This window comes from Pelophylax lessonae (assembly GCF_965119305.1).
Source record: "Pelophylax lessonae genome assembly, chromosome: 8".
Taxonomy (NCBI): domain Eukaryota; kingdom Metazoa; phylum Chordata; class Amphibia; order Anura; family Ranidae; genus Pelophylax; species Pelophylax lessonae.
The window spans coordinates 10,379,817-10,394,816 of record NC_138775.1 but is presented as its reverse complement, the minus strand read 5'-3'; the positions used below and the strand labels follow the sequence as shown (position 1 = coordinate 10,394,816).

The window sequence follows — 15,000 nt, the reverse complement described above, 5'->3', positions numbered from 1 at the left end:
CCCTGCCCCCTCACCCCCACGCATAGGTGAACGTGTATCGGTCCCACATGCAAACAGTGATTGTACCACATGTGTAGTATCGCCACGAGCGTCAGATCATGGGCAGTAATTCTATCAGACCACCTCTAAATATAAAGTAGCCTGTAAATAGTAAAATTTTGTCGCTGTTGCGCAAATTTTAAAGCGTAACATGTTTGGTATCGATTTTTCTCGTAACATCCTCTTATATTTTTTTACAAAAAAATTGGGATATGTATTTTTTTTTTTTTCTTTCTTTTTTTCCTTTTTCTTTTTTTGGAAAACCGCAGAGCACATACCACATGACATAAATTGCTACACCCACCATTTTATTCTCTACTGCCTCTGCTTTAAAAAAAATATGTTTGTGGGTTCTAACTTACTTTCTAGCAAAAAATACACATTTTTACATGAAAACAAGAAAACTAAAGTGTAAAAAAAAAAGCAAACAAAAAAAAAAAGGCATGAAGCCGAAGTAGATAATCTAACTAGAAAAACATACATGGGACATGTATATAGTGATTAATCTGTCACAAAATATTCCCTCTCTTTTCTCTGCTCTTACAATCTTTTTCTTCTCCTCTTAGGAATGAGCATCGTGTTGGGAGTCGCAGAGGGTGAAGTCTTCACCCATGATGCCGAAGTCCAGAAGTCGGCCTTGCAGATCATCATCAATTGTGTCTGCGCTCCGGAGGCTCGAATCTCCAGCATCGGCAAATACGTCTCGGGCACGCCTCGGCGACGGGTGCCGCTCTCCCACTCTTACCCGCCGCACGGCAGCGGAGAGCCGACCCTGTCCAAGATGTGGAATGTTGTGCAGTCGAATAACGGCATCAAGGTCCTCCTGTCTCTCTTGTCGGTGAAGATGCCCATTACAGACGCTGACCAGATCCGTGCTCTGGCCTGCAAGGCGCTGGTGGGCCTGAGTCGTAGCGGCTCTGTCCGTCAAATTATCAGCAAGCTCCCTTTATTTAGCAGCAGCCAAATTCAGCAGCTAATGAAGGAGCCGATCCTCCAGGACAAGCGCAGCGAGCACGTCCGGTTCTGCAAGTACGCCGCTGAGCTGATTGAGAGAGTCTCTGGAAAGCCTCTGCTGATCGGTAGCGATGTATCATTGGCGCGGCTGCAGAAGGCCGACGTGGTGGCGCAGTCGCGGATCACTTTTCCAGAGAAGGAACTCCTGCTGTTAATTCGTAACCATCTAGTCTCCAAGGGGCTGCAGGATACAGCGGCGGCCCTGACTAAAGAGGCTGACCTGCCTATGACGGCTGCGTTGCATTCCTCATCCTTCTTGCCAGTGGCTGCCACGCAGCCTCCTGCTACCTCATCGCCCGTTTCCCTGCCACGTACACCGCGCCTCCCCGCACGCCTCTCTACCAGCTCCATTTGCCCTCACCCTCCGGCCCGACCTCAACTGCCTTCCCAGTCACCAGCCCTTGCGCCCGCAGGCTCTCCTCACATTGGACGCATTAGCTTTGGGCGAGAGCGCCACTCCCCCTGCAACGGGAAGAGGAGCCGCGTCCTGCGGCAAAAGTCGGACCACGGTGCCTATAGCCAAAGTCCAGCCATCAGAAAGCAACTGGAGAGGCACGTTCCTTCCCCGCCCACGTTGGACAGTATCATGACTGAATACCTACGGGAACAGCACGCTCGCTGCAAGAACCCTGTGGCCATCTGCCCACCTTTCTCTCTCTTCACCCCACATCAGTGCCCCGAGCCCAAACAGCGCAGACAAGCCCCAACCAATTGCACCTCACGACTCACCCGCCGAGCTGCCTTCCCCAAATACGGGGGCGTGGATGGAGGCTGCTTCGACCGCCACCTCATATTCGGCAGGTAATGTAAAAAAAAGATTATTCACCTTCAGAAATGCATTGACCTATGGATTAAATCCCAACTCCACCTTTTAAAGGCTTGGGTGCCCGCCCTCTTTGAGATTTAATGACACCCTGCATTATACCAACTTCCTGTTTGCCAAGGCCGTCATGGACCTGGCCCCTTGCTAGGTCCTCCTGGCGACTGCGGTGTTTTCGCTATCCATGAGTAAGTATTGCCCACCACCATAGAAGAGGAGGAAAGAGTGCCTGTGATGTCATAGGACCAGCTTAAAGAGGAAGTAAACCCTCCTCTGACACTTGTACCTATAGGTAAGCCTATGATAAGGCTTACCTATAGGTACTGTAAATATCTCCTAAACATGTACCGTTTAGGAGATATTTACCTTACATGCAGCCAGTGACGTCACTGGCGCATGCGCTCTGAAGGAACGGCCGCTGGTGCAGTTCCTTCAGAGTCCCGTGCCGGGAGTGACGTCACCGCGGCTCCCTGCTAATCAGATGGCCGGATGCCGCGATCCCGGAAGACGGGCGACATGTTCATAGAGGTGAGCGGGCGGCACGGCGGGGGCTCGTTCTAAGGTAAGTATTGCATAATGAGCTAGTATGCAATGCACACTAGCTCATTATTTCTCTTTCAGGGTGGAAAAAAAAAAATTTGAGTTTACAACCTCTTTAAAGACAGCAGGAAATAAAGGTTTAAAGTGAAGTTCCAGTCCATTTCTGATTCATTATATACAATGTAAGAATGCTGGCCACAGTTCTGTAGGTGCTGAAAACACAAAGCTTTATTAGAAGTGTTGTAGTTTTATAGTGTTGTGATAAGGCTTCATTCACATGGGCCATTGAGTTCCCCTCTGTCAAGGATCAGCAATTCCTGGTGGCAGAGAAACTTCAGCTCAATGCACCCACTGAGGGTTATTTACTAAAACTGCATGGGGCAGCTCTGCATAGAAACCAATCCGCTTCCAGGTTTTATTGCCAAAGTAAATTGGTTACCATGCAGAGCTGCATCAGATTTTGCACACCCCAGTTTTAGTAAATCCCCCCCCCCCCCATGTGAACAGCCACAGCCAGATTTTTGCCCCGTTTAAATCAATGGCTGTTGCCGCCAGTGAGTCTGGTCGCACTCCATCTGGGTGCAAATATTGGTTCACGTTTGTTTGCTGCCATAGCACCTGCATCCAGATGTGGGGTGTTTAGCTGCATATGTACTCTGCAGCATAACTGACCATGCGTAGTTCTAGCGCAAAACCTCCTCTAACTCTAAACTGGTAACTGTTAAGATTTTCGAAAGCGTCCCCTTTAGAGATTTTTAGGTACTGTCGTTTTTTTCGCCATTCCACGAGTAAGCAATTTTAAAGCATGACATGTTGGGTATCTATTTACTCGGCATAACATCAGCTTTCACTTTAGAAGTATCATGAAATGATTTAAGGACTGGATAGTGGTACAATCACCGGGGTTTTTAATTTTTTTTTTTTTTTACTGCGTGAAAAGTCTGATATGACCCGGATCAGTAGTAGTAGTATATAAACTAAAAGTTTAGGCGATCTGTTGAGCCCAGGCCATTTAGCTCCACCAAGGACTTTATCTTTAGAGGAACCCCATCCAGTGCCCCCCCCCCCCCAGCACCCGGGTTCTCTCAGGATCGTGAAGACAAGTCGGTGAGTTAGGAGTTGGTAGGTTGCGTCCCTTGGTTGTCAACCCCGAAACCTGGAGAGAAGGGGTGACAGGAACTGCATTTCCTAGAATAGATGGCTGTATTTTCTTCCCTGCAGCAGCTGATTGCATGCTTCTCCAATTCTCCCTCCCACCAGCATTCAGGTGCTGCAGGGAGGAAAAAACAGCCCCCCCCCCGAGCAATGACCACTTTCCCCCTCTCCTCTACCACTAGTTGCTAAAGGGGATGTTTCAGGAAGGGGCCGGTAAATGTAATTTACTGGCTCCAAGAACAGTCCGTGATCGGTATCGCTCCTGTGTCCATAACTCAATATAAACGAAAAGGAATCCACTTCTGCACAGAGCACTTCCCATTCATTCATTGAGGTTGCAGAGAAAGGGACTGGGGAATCTCTGTCCTCAGTCCCATTCTCTGTCTCAAAAGTGAGACACCGGTTTGTTTAGACCCTTGATATTTCACTAAAGCCCCCAATGGGTCTCCTAAAAATTGTGGGGGGAAGCAAAAACACAGAATATAAAAATCAATAAAAAAAAAATTGTAAATTATAAAAAAAAAAAAAAAATGATAAAAATAAACTACTTACACCATTCTCTGCCCTACTGACTGACACTCTCCACTTTTAAGGTAAACTAAATTTTACATTTTTACAGTGACGCTTGCTTTATTTTTTTTTTTCTACGTTTTTCCTTGCTATTTAGTTATTTAGCTAGTTTAATTTCTTAAAAAAAAAAAAGGGATGCCAAGCCCTGGTGATCTTTGATCTTTTATGCTGTTCAGATGGATCTCCACTTCTCAAAGGTTGCCTACCCCTGGGTTAGAGGGAAGTGGGGGAGGGTATGGTTAAAGAATAAGTCCAGGCAAAACCTAACGAACTCTAAACCTGCTCTGTGCCACATTCTAACCCTGTAAAGCAAAAATCACTGCATTTACCCATTCTGCGGCCGATCCGGTCCCGCGCTGATCTGTCAGCGGCGGCAGCCGATCCGGTCCCGCGCTGATCTGTCAGCGGCGGCTTCAGCGTGGAGGCGAGTGCAGAAGAGGCACTTGACAACGGAAGCCCCATAGTAAGTCTATGGGTGACGTCCCCTCCCATTCGTTTCACAGCCGTTGTCGATCCTCTCCTGCACACAGCTTCCACCGCTAGAGACCGGATCGGGTGCAGACAAGGTAAGTACAGCGAGTTTTGCTTTACAGGGCTAGATTAAGTTTAGAATGTGGCACAGAGCAGGTTTAGCGTTAGGTTTTGCTTGGAATTATCCTTTAATATTTAACAAAAGAGGAGCTTTAATTTCACTGACTTTCTTTATTTGCAGGTTCCGTCCAATCTCAGTTTTCCGAGAGGCCAACTTGGATGAAAGCGGCTTTACGTGTTGCGCATTCTCCGCGCGGGAGCGTTTCCTGATGTTGGGGACGTGCACGGGGCAGCTAAAACTGTACAATGTGTTCAGTGGTCAGGAAGAAGCCAGTTACAACTGCCACATCTCCGCTATAACGCACTTAGAGCCATCACGGGTAAGAATCACTTTTGATTTAAAGTTCTGTAAGGCAGTATTCCTCAGATTCTTCCTTTATATTCTATTCTCTGCCATGATTGGGCACCGCTGTCATTGGTCATTTGCACAGCTTGACAGATCTGTTAGTCCTCACCTGTTAGTGCTGAAAGGAAAGGAAAGGAAAAATTTAGGAACTACACTATGTCAAATTATTTGGACCCCCCCCCGCAAGTGATTGCGGTTCAGGCTCTTCCAGTGAAGAGTATTGTTATTGCTACAGCATATTAAAGGGGATGTACAGCCAAAGCTTGTTTGGCTGTACATCTATAGATCACTTCTGCCCTATACCCATGGTGTCCCAGAACTTCTCCTCCAGCAGTTGGTGGACCTCATTGGTGGACCGGTGTTCTATCAGAAAACCCTACCCCATCAGAAATCCATACCCTCGTCATTTCCGGGTTCAGATCAGCTGTGGATTCGTCATGCATCAGCTGTATGCATCAGCTGTAGCCGCGTCGCATGTCCTAGTGCGCATGCGGGTCGGGCAGGGAGATATCTTATAACAAATATCCATCCGATCTCAAAGCCCCACACTGCACCGACCTGACAATGGGACAATCCGATCTCCATGCCCTACACTGCACCCACCCCACAATGGGACAATCCGTTCTCCATGCCCCACACTGCACCGACCCGACAATGGGACAATCCGATCTCCATGCCCCACACTGCACCGACCCGACAATGGGACAATCCGATCTCAATGCCCCACACTGCACCAACCCGACAATGGGACAATCCAAACTCAATGCCCCACACTGCACCAACCCGACAATGGGACAATCCGATCTCCATGGCCCACACTGCACCGACCCGACAATGGGACGATATGCCCACTGTCCATTTGATGGCTATGTCCCATTGTCAGGTCGGTGCAGTGTGGGGCATGGAGATTGGATGGATATATATTATAAGAGATCTCCCTGCCCGCTGCCCAACCCGTTGCCGCACATACGCACTAGGACATGTGCCCGACCGGTGCAATCTCAAATTTCTACCTATTGCATGCATGTGCACTAGGACATGTGACGCTACAGCTGATGCATGACGAATCCACAGCTGATCTGAACCGGAAATGATGAGGGTATGCATTTCTGATGGGGGTAGGGAGATCTAATAGATGCAATTCTTTGCAGTGTGATTTGCGCCAGTTTTTTTTTTTTTTTTTTGTATTGACGCAAATCGCACCACAAAGTATCGGTATTTGGTATCGGCGAGTACTTGTCAAAGTATCAATATTCGCTGAGTTTAAGAAAAATAAATAAAACTTATTGTTGCAACCCTTGTTGGAACCTCTATCTACTCGTCCTACTCAAAAAGACTTGAGGCTGTAATTGGTGCCAAAGGTTCTTCACCAAAGTATTGGGCAAAGGGTGTGAATACTTATTTACATGTTTTTTTTACTTTTAATAAATTTGCAAAGATTTCAAACTTTTAACATTTGTCATTATGGGGGATCGTTTGTAGCATTTTGAGGAAAATATCGAATTTAATCCATTTTGGAATAAGGCTGTAACATAACGTGGAAAAAGTGAAGCGATGTGAATACTTGCTGGATGCACACCCAATGCGAGGGCTGTGTTTGACCACATGGGGATGTACAGGTGTTCCATGCATCCCCAATGCAGAGTATCCCATTCGTGTCAATTGGACATTGCAGCTGCACAGACACAGCTGCTGCTCCCAATATGACAGCCAAGGCGGGTGCGTGTCTCTGAACAGAGCAGACTGTGTGCATTTGGGGCAGTGCACCTGAGCATCTGTAGGGTGCAGCCACTACATCCCAGTTGACATAAATGGGACTGCCTGCATGAGGGATGCATGGAACACCTGGAAATTCCCACGTGAGCAAACAGACTTTGCATGGGTGTACACTGTAGTATGCCTGTGTGGACGAGGCCCCTACAAGGTGTCAAGTGAAACCTAATAATTGCATCTCGGTGGCCGACTTCCGGGATGTGAGGAGCGTTCTTTCCTAGCTCCGCTGCCGACCATTAATCCGACATAGAATCCTGATCCATCCGAGGCCTGATTTACCTCCACACTGCCCCCGGAGTCTCCTTACCTCCTCTGGCATCCTCCAGCGATGGTCAAGTATGGTAGGGACCGGCCGGCTTCTCCCGATCGGGAGCCGGGTCCCTCGAGGCAGATCCAAGATGGCGCCCGTTCGTCTCCTCCACAGAGTGCGCTCGAAGCTGCATCACAGTCATCCTGGCTGGGGGACAGTGCAGAATGGCCGGTGCTGTCACCGGAGGCTCGACCCGGGGTGGAACATGAAGAACATCCTCCCTCTCAGGTAACGGAGCCCACGTTGTCCCAAATCATGGAGGCCATTAAGACCTGCCACACATCCCTGGCCTCGCACATTGACGCCCTTAGAGTAGACTTTTCTCTGCTTAAGGACGATGTCCAGAAGATCAGACAGAGGGTCACTACCGCTGAACAGCGCCTTAGTGCAGTAGAGGATGATGTCTTTCCTATTCCTGCGGCCCTGCGTGATATTCAGGCGGAACAGAAGGCTCAGGCGGCAAAGTTGGGGGACATGGAGGACCGTCTCCGCCGCAATAATCTCCGGTTTTTGGGATTCCCTGAGGGCGCAGAGGGCAAGAATCCGGAAGCGTTTGTGGAATCATGGCTGAAGCAGACTCTGGGACCTGATACATTCTCCCCGCTCTTTGCTGTGGAGAGGGCACATAGGGTCCCATTCAGGGCCCCCGCACCGGGTGCCAGGCCCAGGCCTTTGCTTGCTCGGATTCTCCATTACAGGGATAGAGATGCAGCCCTGCGAAAGGCCAGGGATTCCCAGGATCTACGCTTTGATAATGCCATAGTTACTATCTTTCCAGATTTCTCAGCGGCCACTCAAAGGCAGAGGGCCGCGTTTGTCCATGTTAAAAAGAGGCTCCGGGAGCGTCAATTTCCCTACAGTATGTTGTATCCTGCTAAATTGCGTGTGGTGGCTAAGGGCAAGACGCAATTCTTTTTGGATCCTGCGGAGGCTGATCAATGGCTAGACTCTCTGGGCAGAGGATGAGGGACTGGGAGACTGTTAGTTACACCTTTATTGTTCTGTTACTCTCTGACTGGGCCCTCTCCCTGGATCCCGCTGATCTGTGGTGCCATTGTATCTCTGAGGGGATTTGGGGGCTTTCCACATTGGATGTGTCTTTCTCTTGATCTTTTGCCTCGGATGGACACAATGCTCGGGCTCGAATGCTCGGTAGCTCTCTAGGAACACCCCTTCTACCTGTTTTTCACCCTTCTTTTATGACTTGGTTTTGTTCAGGGTTCAAGCTCGGGCAAGTTGGGGCTGCGGGCAGGGTGGGGGGTTTTGTTTTTTGTTCGGGGACTGTTTTCATACCTTCACAAATTATTTCTCTGTTTTCTGCTCTCTGTATGGTACTGTCTATGACTCGTGCTGCTGTGCTGCCCCCTGCTGACCGGTCCTGGCATGGACCGCTTCCCCTGGGAATGATGTTTCTACTCATCGGGACGCGGACATTTTTTCTGATACTATGGCTACGGACACACTAACTGTACTGTCCTGGAATGTCAGGGGCCTAAACGACAAAGTGAAGAGGGCCTTGGTGTTTAATTATGTTAACAAATACAAACCACAGGTGATATTCCTCCAAGAGACGCACTTGACTGGGTCCAAAGTTCTGGCCCTGAAGAGGGCGTTTGTGGCGCATGGTTTTCATTCTATGTTCTCTAGTCATGCTAGGGGGGTATCCGTTTTAGTTACAAGAACTCTTAAATGCTCGGTGAAACATGTTGTTACAGATGTCTATGGGCGATATGTCATTGTTCTGCTTCAAATTGATAATGCGGTTTATACATTTTTATCTCTTTATATTCCACCTCCATTCACTTTGGCCTTTTGGGACAAGGTGATGGCACAGCTGCTGCAGGTGGCGGAGGGCCCTCTCCTGATTGCGGGGGATTTCAACACCGTGGTGTCGCCCGATATGGACAGATGTCCGGGGGATGGGTCGGCTTCCTCTCCTCTAGCGGCCTCGATGGAGAAATACCGTTTGGTGGATTGCTGGAGGTGGAGGAATCCGACGGGAAGGGAGTTCTCCTGCTACTCTGCCTCCTATAAAACACTCTCTCGGATTGATTTGTGCCTTGTCTCTCCAGATTTGCTTTCGAGAATACTGTCTGTCTCCTATTTACCCAGAGCCATATCGGACCATTCTCCTATGCTGGTTAAGCTTAGCCTTTCCTCATCGGTCGGATACAACCTGTGGCGCCTGAGCCCTCAGTGGCTCAATGAGGAAATTTTCTTTAACATCACGGCTAAGGAGATGGCCCATTTCTGGCTGGTCAATCAGGACACTGCCTCTGGGGCTATTGTGTGGGATGCCTTCAAGGCTACCATGCGGAGTACAGTGGCCAGCGTGATCAAGCAGCTCAGGGAGGATAGAGAGTGGAGAGTTGAATCTCTGCAGTCGGAGGCATCGGCTGCTGAGGTGGAATACATCCGGAATCCCACTTCCGCTAACTATGCCTTGTGGAGGGACGGTGCCCGACAACTGGACCTTGTACTACTGGAGAAGACCCAGAAAAAATTGCTCTACCAGAAACAAAGGGTATTTGAATATGGTGATAAGAATGGCAAAATATTGGCGTATCTCTCTCGCTCTGAGCAACCGGCTACGGCCATCTCTGCTGTGTATGATGGCCAACACCGTTTGTGCACGGAGGGACCGGAGATCGCGGGGGCCTTTTTGGATTTTTTTCGTTCTTTATACTCCTCTGGAGCCGCCTACTCTCGGGAGGAATTGGCATCTTATTTGCAGGACATCCCGGTGGTCTCGCTGGAGGCGGAGGACAGCCTGTCTCTTGAGGGACCTATTACTCGCGCGGAGATTGCGGAGGCAGTCTCCTTTTGCGGCTAATAAAACGCCGGGATTGGACGGCTTTCCGATCGAGTGGTACAGGGCTTACTCGGAGGCATTGATCCCACGTTTGTCTGCGGTATATGCCGAAGCCTTTGAGAGTGGTGTGCTTCCAGCCTCCCTTCGGGAAGCGCTGATCGTGTTAATTCCTAAACCAAATAAGGACCCTAGTTATTGTGATTCATATCGCCCCATATCCTTAATCAATGTTGACATCAAGATTCTGGCGAAGGTTTTGTCCCGTAGAGTGAACACCGTTATCTCTACTATTGTTCATTCTGATCAAACTGGGTTCATTCCCGGGCGCTCTACGGCCATAAATCTACGACGTCTTTTTACGAATCTCCAGATGCCGACTACTGAAGTGGATACTAGACTTATTGTGTCGCTAGATGCTCATAAAGCATTTGATTCGGTAGAGTGGCCCTATCTGTTTGCTGTGCTGGGCAGGTTGGGATTTGGGCCGAACTTTATTAAATGGGTTAAGCTCCTTTATGACACCCCTGTGGCTCGCATTCGGGTTAATAATAAGATTACTGATCAGTTTCCTATCTGCCGGGGCACGCGGCAGGGGTGCCCTTTGTCCCCCCTGCTGTTTGCCCTGGCGATAGAACCATTGGCTGCCTTGCTTAGACGAGATGCTAGGATCCGGGGATGCCGAGTGGGGGACCTGGAGGAAAAAACGTCCTTGTATGCTGATGATATGCTTCTTTATTTAGCGGATCATCAGGCATCCTTGGATGCAGCCTTGGAGGTGATTGAATCTTTCGGGAGGTTCTCCGGGTTTAGAGTGAACTGGGACAAATCGGTGGCCTTCCCCTTTGACCCTCTTAGTGCTCCTACCCTGGTTCTTCCTCGTAGGCTACAGGCGGTGACTAAATTTAAATACCTGGGAGTGGTCATCCAGCAGCCTATTACGAAGTTTGCCGACAATAATATTGCCCCGATGGTCCAGCGGTTGAAGCAGACTCTGCCCACCTGGGGCAAGCTGCCACTCAATTTGCTGGGCAGAATTAATATATTTAAAATGATATATCTACCCCGTTTTCTTTACTTGTTCTGGCAGGCCCCGGTGTATCTGCCCAAACGCTTGTTTGTTAGTATTGAATCCCTGTTGCTGTCGTTCATGTGGGGGGCGAAGCCGGCGAGGATTTCCCTTAGCACGCTAAAACTCCCTGCGCACGCTGGGGGTTTGGCGGCTCCGGACCTCCAATCCTATTACTTAGCGGCCCAACTGACGCATGTGCACGCCTGGTTTTTCCCTGACTTGCCTAATGCGGCGGTTACCGCCTCGGCGGCGGTCCTGGGATCCTATGAAGCACTCCTGAACTCCTTATATAGGAAAGGCCCGTATCAGAGGGAGGGAGCTGGGATTATTCGGATGGCATGTAGGATTACTCATATGTGTAATGCTAGGATGGGAGGCTCCTCTTTTAATGAATCCCCCAACGCCCCTCTGTGGTATAATCCGGGATTGCGAGACCTATATAAATTGGCAGATCCTAGGCGTTGGGCGGGCTTTGATTTGAAGTACGCTCATCAGTTGTTCTCGGACCATACGTTTAAGACCTTCGCTGAGTTCAGGTCGGAGCTGGGGGTCCCCTCGACATGCTGGTTTCTGTACCAGCAACTTAGGCACGCGGTGGCAGCACAGTTTGGACTTCGGGGGGTCCACCTGGTTCCGACTCGGCTGGAGAAGGAGCTGATGAATTCCGACCACACTAAACTTATCTCTCGATACTATGGGTTGCTTCTTGGCGATGGGGGAGGGAAAATGGCGACCTTACAGGCAAGGTGGCAAGCAGACCTGCCTCAGTTGGAAATGGTGGATTGGGAAGATCTTCTTGGGGCTCAGTCGCATGGGCTGATAGCCGCAGGGGATAGGGTTATCCAATTGAACTACTTACACAGGATATACTATACCCCTTATCGCCTCTATGTGATGGGGAGGCTCCCCTCTCCGTCCTGTCCCCGCTGTCAGGGAGACAAGGGGGACTTCTTTCATATGGTGTGGTTGTGCCCGGTGATTCAGTCCTTTTGGAAAGGGGTGTGTGCTTTTATGGAAGAGAAACTGGCACTTCCGAATATCTGTTCTCCTGATAGGTGCCTTCTTGGCAATCTGGAGGAGGAGAGTCTTCGGCAGTCCCAGAAAACCCTAATATGTATCCTCTTTTTCTATGCCAAGAAATTGATTGCTCTGAGGTGGAAACAAGATGCGCCGCCTACGGTGTCCGCTTGGGTTGACCTGGTTAATAATGCCCTTCCCATGTATAAACTTACTTATATGGCCCGGGGGTGCCCGAAAAAATTTCGTAGGGTATGGTCCTCCTGGACTGGATCAGTGTTGGGAGCGGCTGAGGTTTAGGACCCCTGGGGGCTGCCGTATATATGGGGAGGAATTCAGATGGTCCGGTTTATACTATGATCTTTCTCTGCCCCTGGGCATTTCTTCATTGAATGTGTGTGCTTTTTTTTTTTTTTTTTTTTTCCCCACCCATAGGGGTTGTGTCAGCAGATTCATTCGCTGTTTATTAATGGTCAGATGGTATCTATACTGTGGTTAAGGGTATTTATGATGTGAAGGGTTGTGTTGCTGTTTGGGTTTTTTTATTTTTGATAAAAATATAGTAACTATCCATTATAAAAAAAAAAAAAAAAAAAAAAAAAAAATTTTTTTTTTTTTTTTGTTGTTGCTCTGTGGGAATACGGGGGGACTGATTTAATTGCTGGAATATCTAGCCTGAGTTACTGATAAGCTGTTATGTTCGCTTCTGTTATTTTTATGCTGTACTCCTGTACCTGTATTGGTTTTGTTACCGGTGTTTGTGTGTTTTTTTGTTTTTCTTTTACTAATAAAATACCTTTAAAAAAAAATAATTGCATCTCACCAGTGGCGTCCCGTCCATTGGGGGCGCAGGGGCGCCGCCCCCTAATCTATATGCAGGGCGCCGGTCGCATGGATTCCAATGGGGTGTTTTCTTTTTTTGTTTTTTTTGAAGCGCATGATTAGAGACAGAGGCTCTAATAGGCTTCAAAAAAGGGTGGGCTCGGGGCGCAGAACACTGTGCCTTGAGCCCACCCAGATGTGTGACAATAGCGAATGAATATCCGCTATTGCCACACTGATTCTCCTCCTGGTCAATCAGGAAGCATACCCGTTTCCTGATTGGCCAAAAGAGGAAGCAATGCTATTGGCCGAGGAGGGGGGAGGAGACGCAGGGGAAGCCCATGGAGGAGACTGAGGGGGAAGCCGTCACCGATGCCTGCCCAGGGTGAGTGAGCTGGGGGGGGGATCGGGGTATTAGGTGTGCGGGCTGGAGGTGGTATGGTCCGGGGGGCGTGGGCGTATGGTCTGGTCCGTCTACCGGCCCATGGAGCTGCATCTCACTATGACTGTTAACCATGACTAGTCAATGATATAATGTTCCTGAGCATACTGTCATCCCTCACTTTCCATTCTCCTTCAGGACGGGTCTCTCCTGCTGACTGCTGCAACGTGGAGCCAGCCACTGTCTGCCTTGTGGGGCATGAAGTCCGTCTTTGACATGAAGTGAGCGTGAGACAAGGTACAAGTCTGTGGGGGGTAGAGGAGTCATTGCTCCTGTCTAATGAATGCACTTCCTGTATTGTAGACATTCATTCCCTGACGATCATTATGTGGAGTTCAGCAAACACTCACAAGATCGCGTCATTGGCACAAAGGAAGACGTGGCTCATGTGAGTACTTGTATTCGGAGGGGGGGGGGGGGGGGGTTATGGTGCTGCTCTATATAGAGACGCTCAGTTGCACTACTTTCAGAGTGGAATCTTAACTGTAGCTGTACAATAGAATCATCTTCTTTTCTGTCCTACAGATTTACGATATCCAGACGGGTCAGAAGTTGCTGACTTTATATAACCCGGACTTGGCAAATAATTACAAGAGGAACTGTGCCACCTTCAACCCCACAGATGACCTGGTGCTGAACGATGGCGTCCTGTGGGACGTTCGCTCCGCTCAAGCCATCCACAAGTTTGACAAGTTCAACATGAACATCAGCGGAGTGTTCCATCCGAACGGGTTGGAGGTCATCATTAACACCGAAATTGTATCCTGTTCCCGAATTATTATATGTTCTGTGGTGGTGAGGTTCTAAAGTTCTGTAGTGTAATAGGAGGAAAGGGTCGGACTTTGCATGAGTGCCCAACAAAGTGGTTCTAAAGGCAGAAGGTTTTTTTAATCTTAATGCAATCTAGGCATTAAGATAAAAAAAACCTTGTGTGTGCAGCAGCCTCCTAATACTTACCTGAACCCCATCTTGATCCAGCCATGTTGCACGAGAGCTTCGGCTGTCTGGGACTCTTTCCTCCTCATTGGCTGAGACAGCAGCAGCCACCATTGGCTCCTGCTGCTGTCAAAGTCAGTGAGCCAATGAGGAGAGAGGGGGCGTCTGAATGGACACACGGAGTAGCAGCTCGGCTCAGGTGCCCCATAGCAAGCTGCATGTTGGGGAGGGCATTCGACAGGAGGGAGAAACCACAGAAGAGGAGGATCTGGGCTGCTCTGTGCAAAACCATTACACTGAGCAGGTAACTATAACATGTTTGTTATTTAAAAAAAAAAAAAAACTTAAATACCACTTCAGGGGCTAGTTCACCTTAACCAAATAAACTGCCTATGCAGTTAAGCCCCCACTCCCAAGTCGACAAAAACCAACTGCAACTTGTTTTTTATGCTGAACCCCGGCAGAAGTTTTTTTAGAACTGTAACATTCCTGCTATAGGCCTTTATTTACCAGCAGCAACATGACTAACGTTGACTGCAGTGGGAGGACCTGGGATCTCCGACTCCTTTCCTGTCCCCCCAGGAGACTGTCGCCCCCATTCAGTACATTGACCCGTCTACAATTATACCCACATGCTCACCCGTTCAGTGTGCATTGACCTCCAAAAAATGTACCGCCCCCCCTTCTTCATGACCCAGCCATTTTTTGCGATACGGCACTGCGTTAGTTTAACTGATAATTGTG

The 15,000-nt window shown here is 48.9% G+C and overlaps 1 protein-coding gene across 3 annotated transcripts in view; it reads left to right on the top strand.

The window, feature by feature from the left end:
• The window catches only part of DCAF1 (DDB1 and CUL4 associated factor 1), a 73,349-nt gene that overhangs the window by 46,301 nt on the left and 12,048 nt on the right, over window positions 1-15,000 (top strand). For all 3 annotated transcript variants that reach the window (XM_082264934.1, XM_082264932.1, XM_082264933.1), the window contains exons 14-18: window positions 606-1,854; window positions 4,851-5,049; window positions 13,459-13,541; window positions 13,624-13,708; window positions 13,846-14,079. In XM_082264934.1, coding sequence (XP_082121060.1) covers window positions 606-1,854; window positions 4,851-5,049; window positions 13,459-13,541; window positions 13,624-13,708; window positions 13,846-14,079 — 1,850 coding nt within the window. The remainder of the gene's footprint in view (window positions 1-605; window positions 1,855-4,850; window positions 5,050-13,458; window positions 13,542-13,623; window positions 13,709-13,845; window positions 14,080-15,000) is intronic.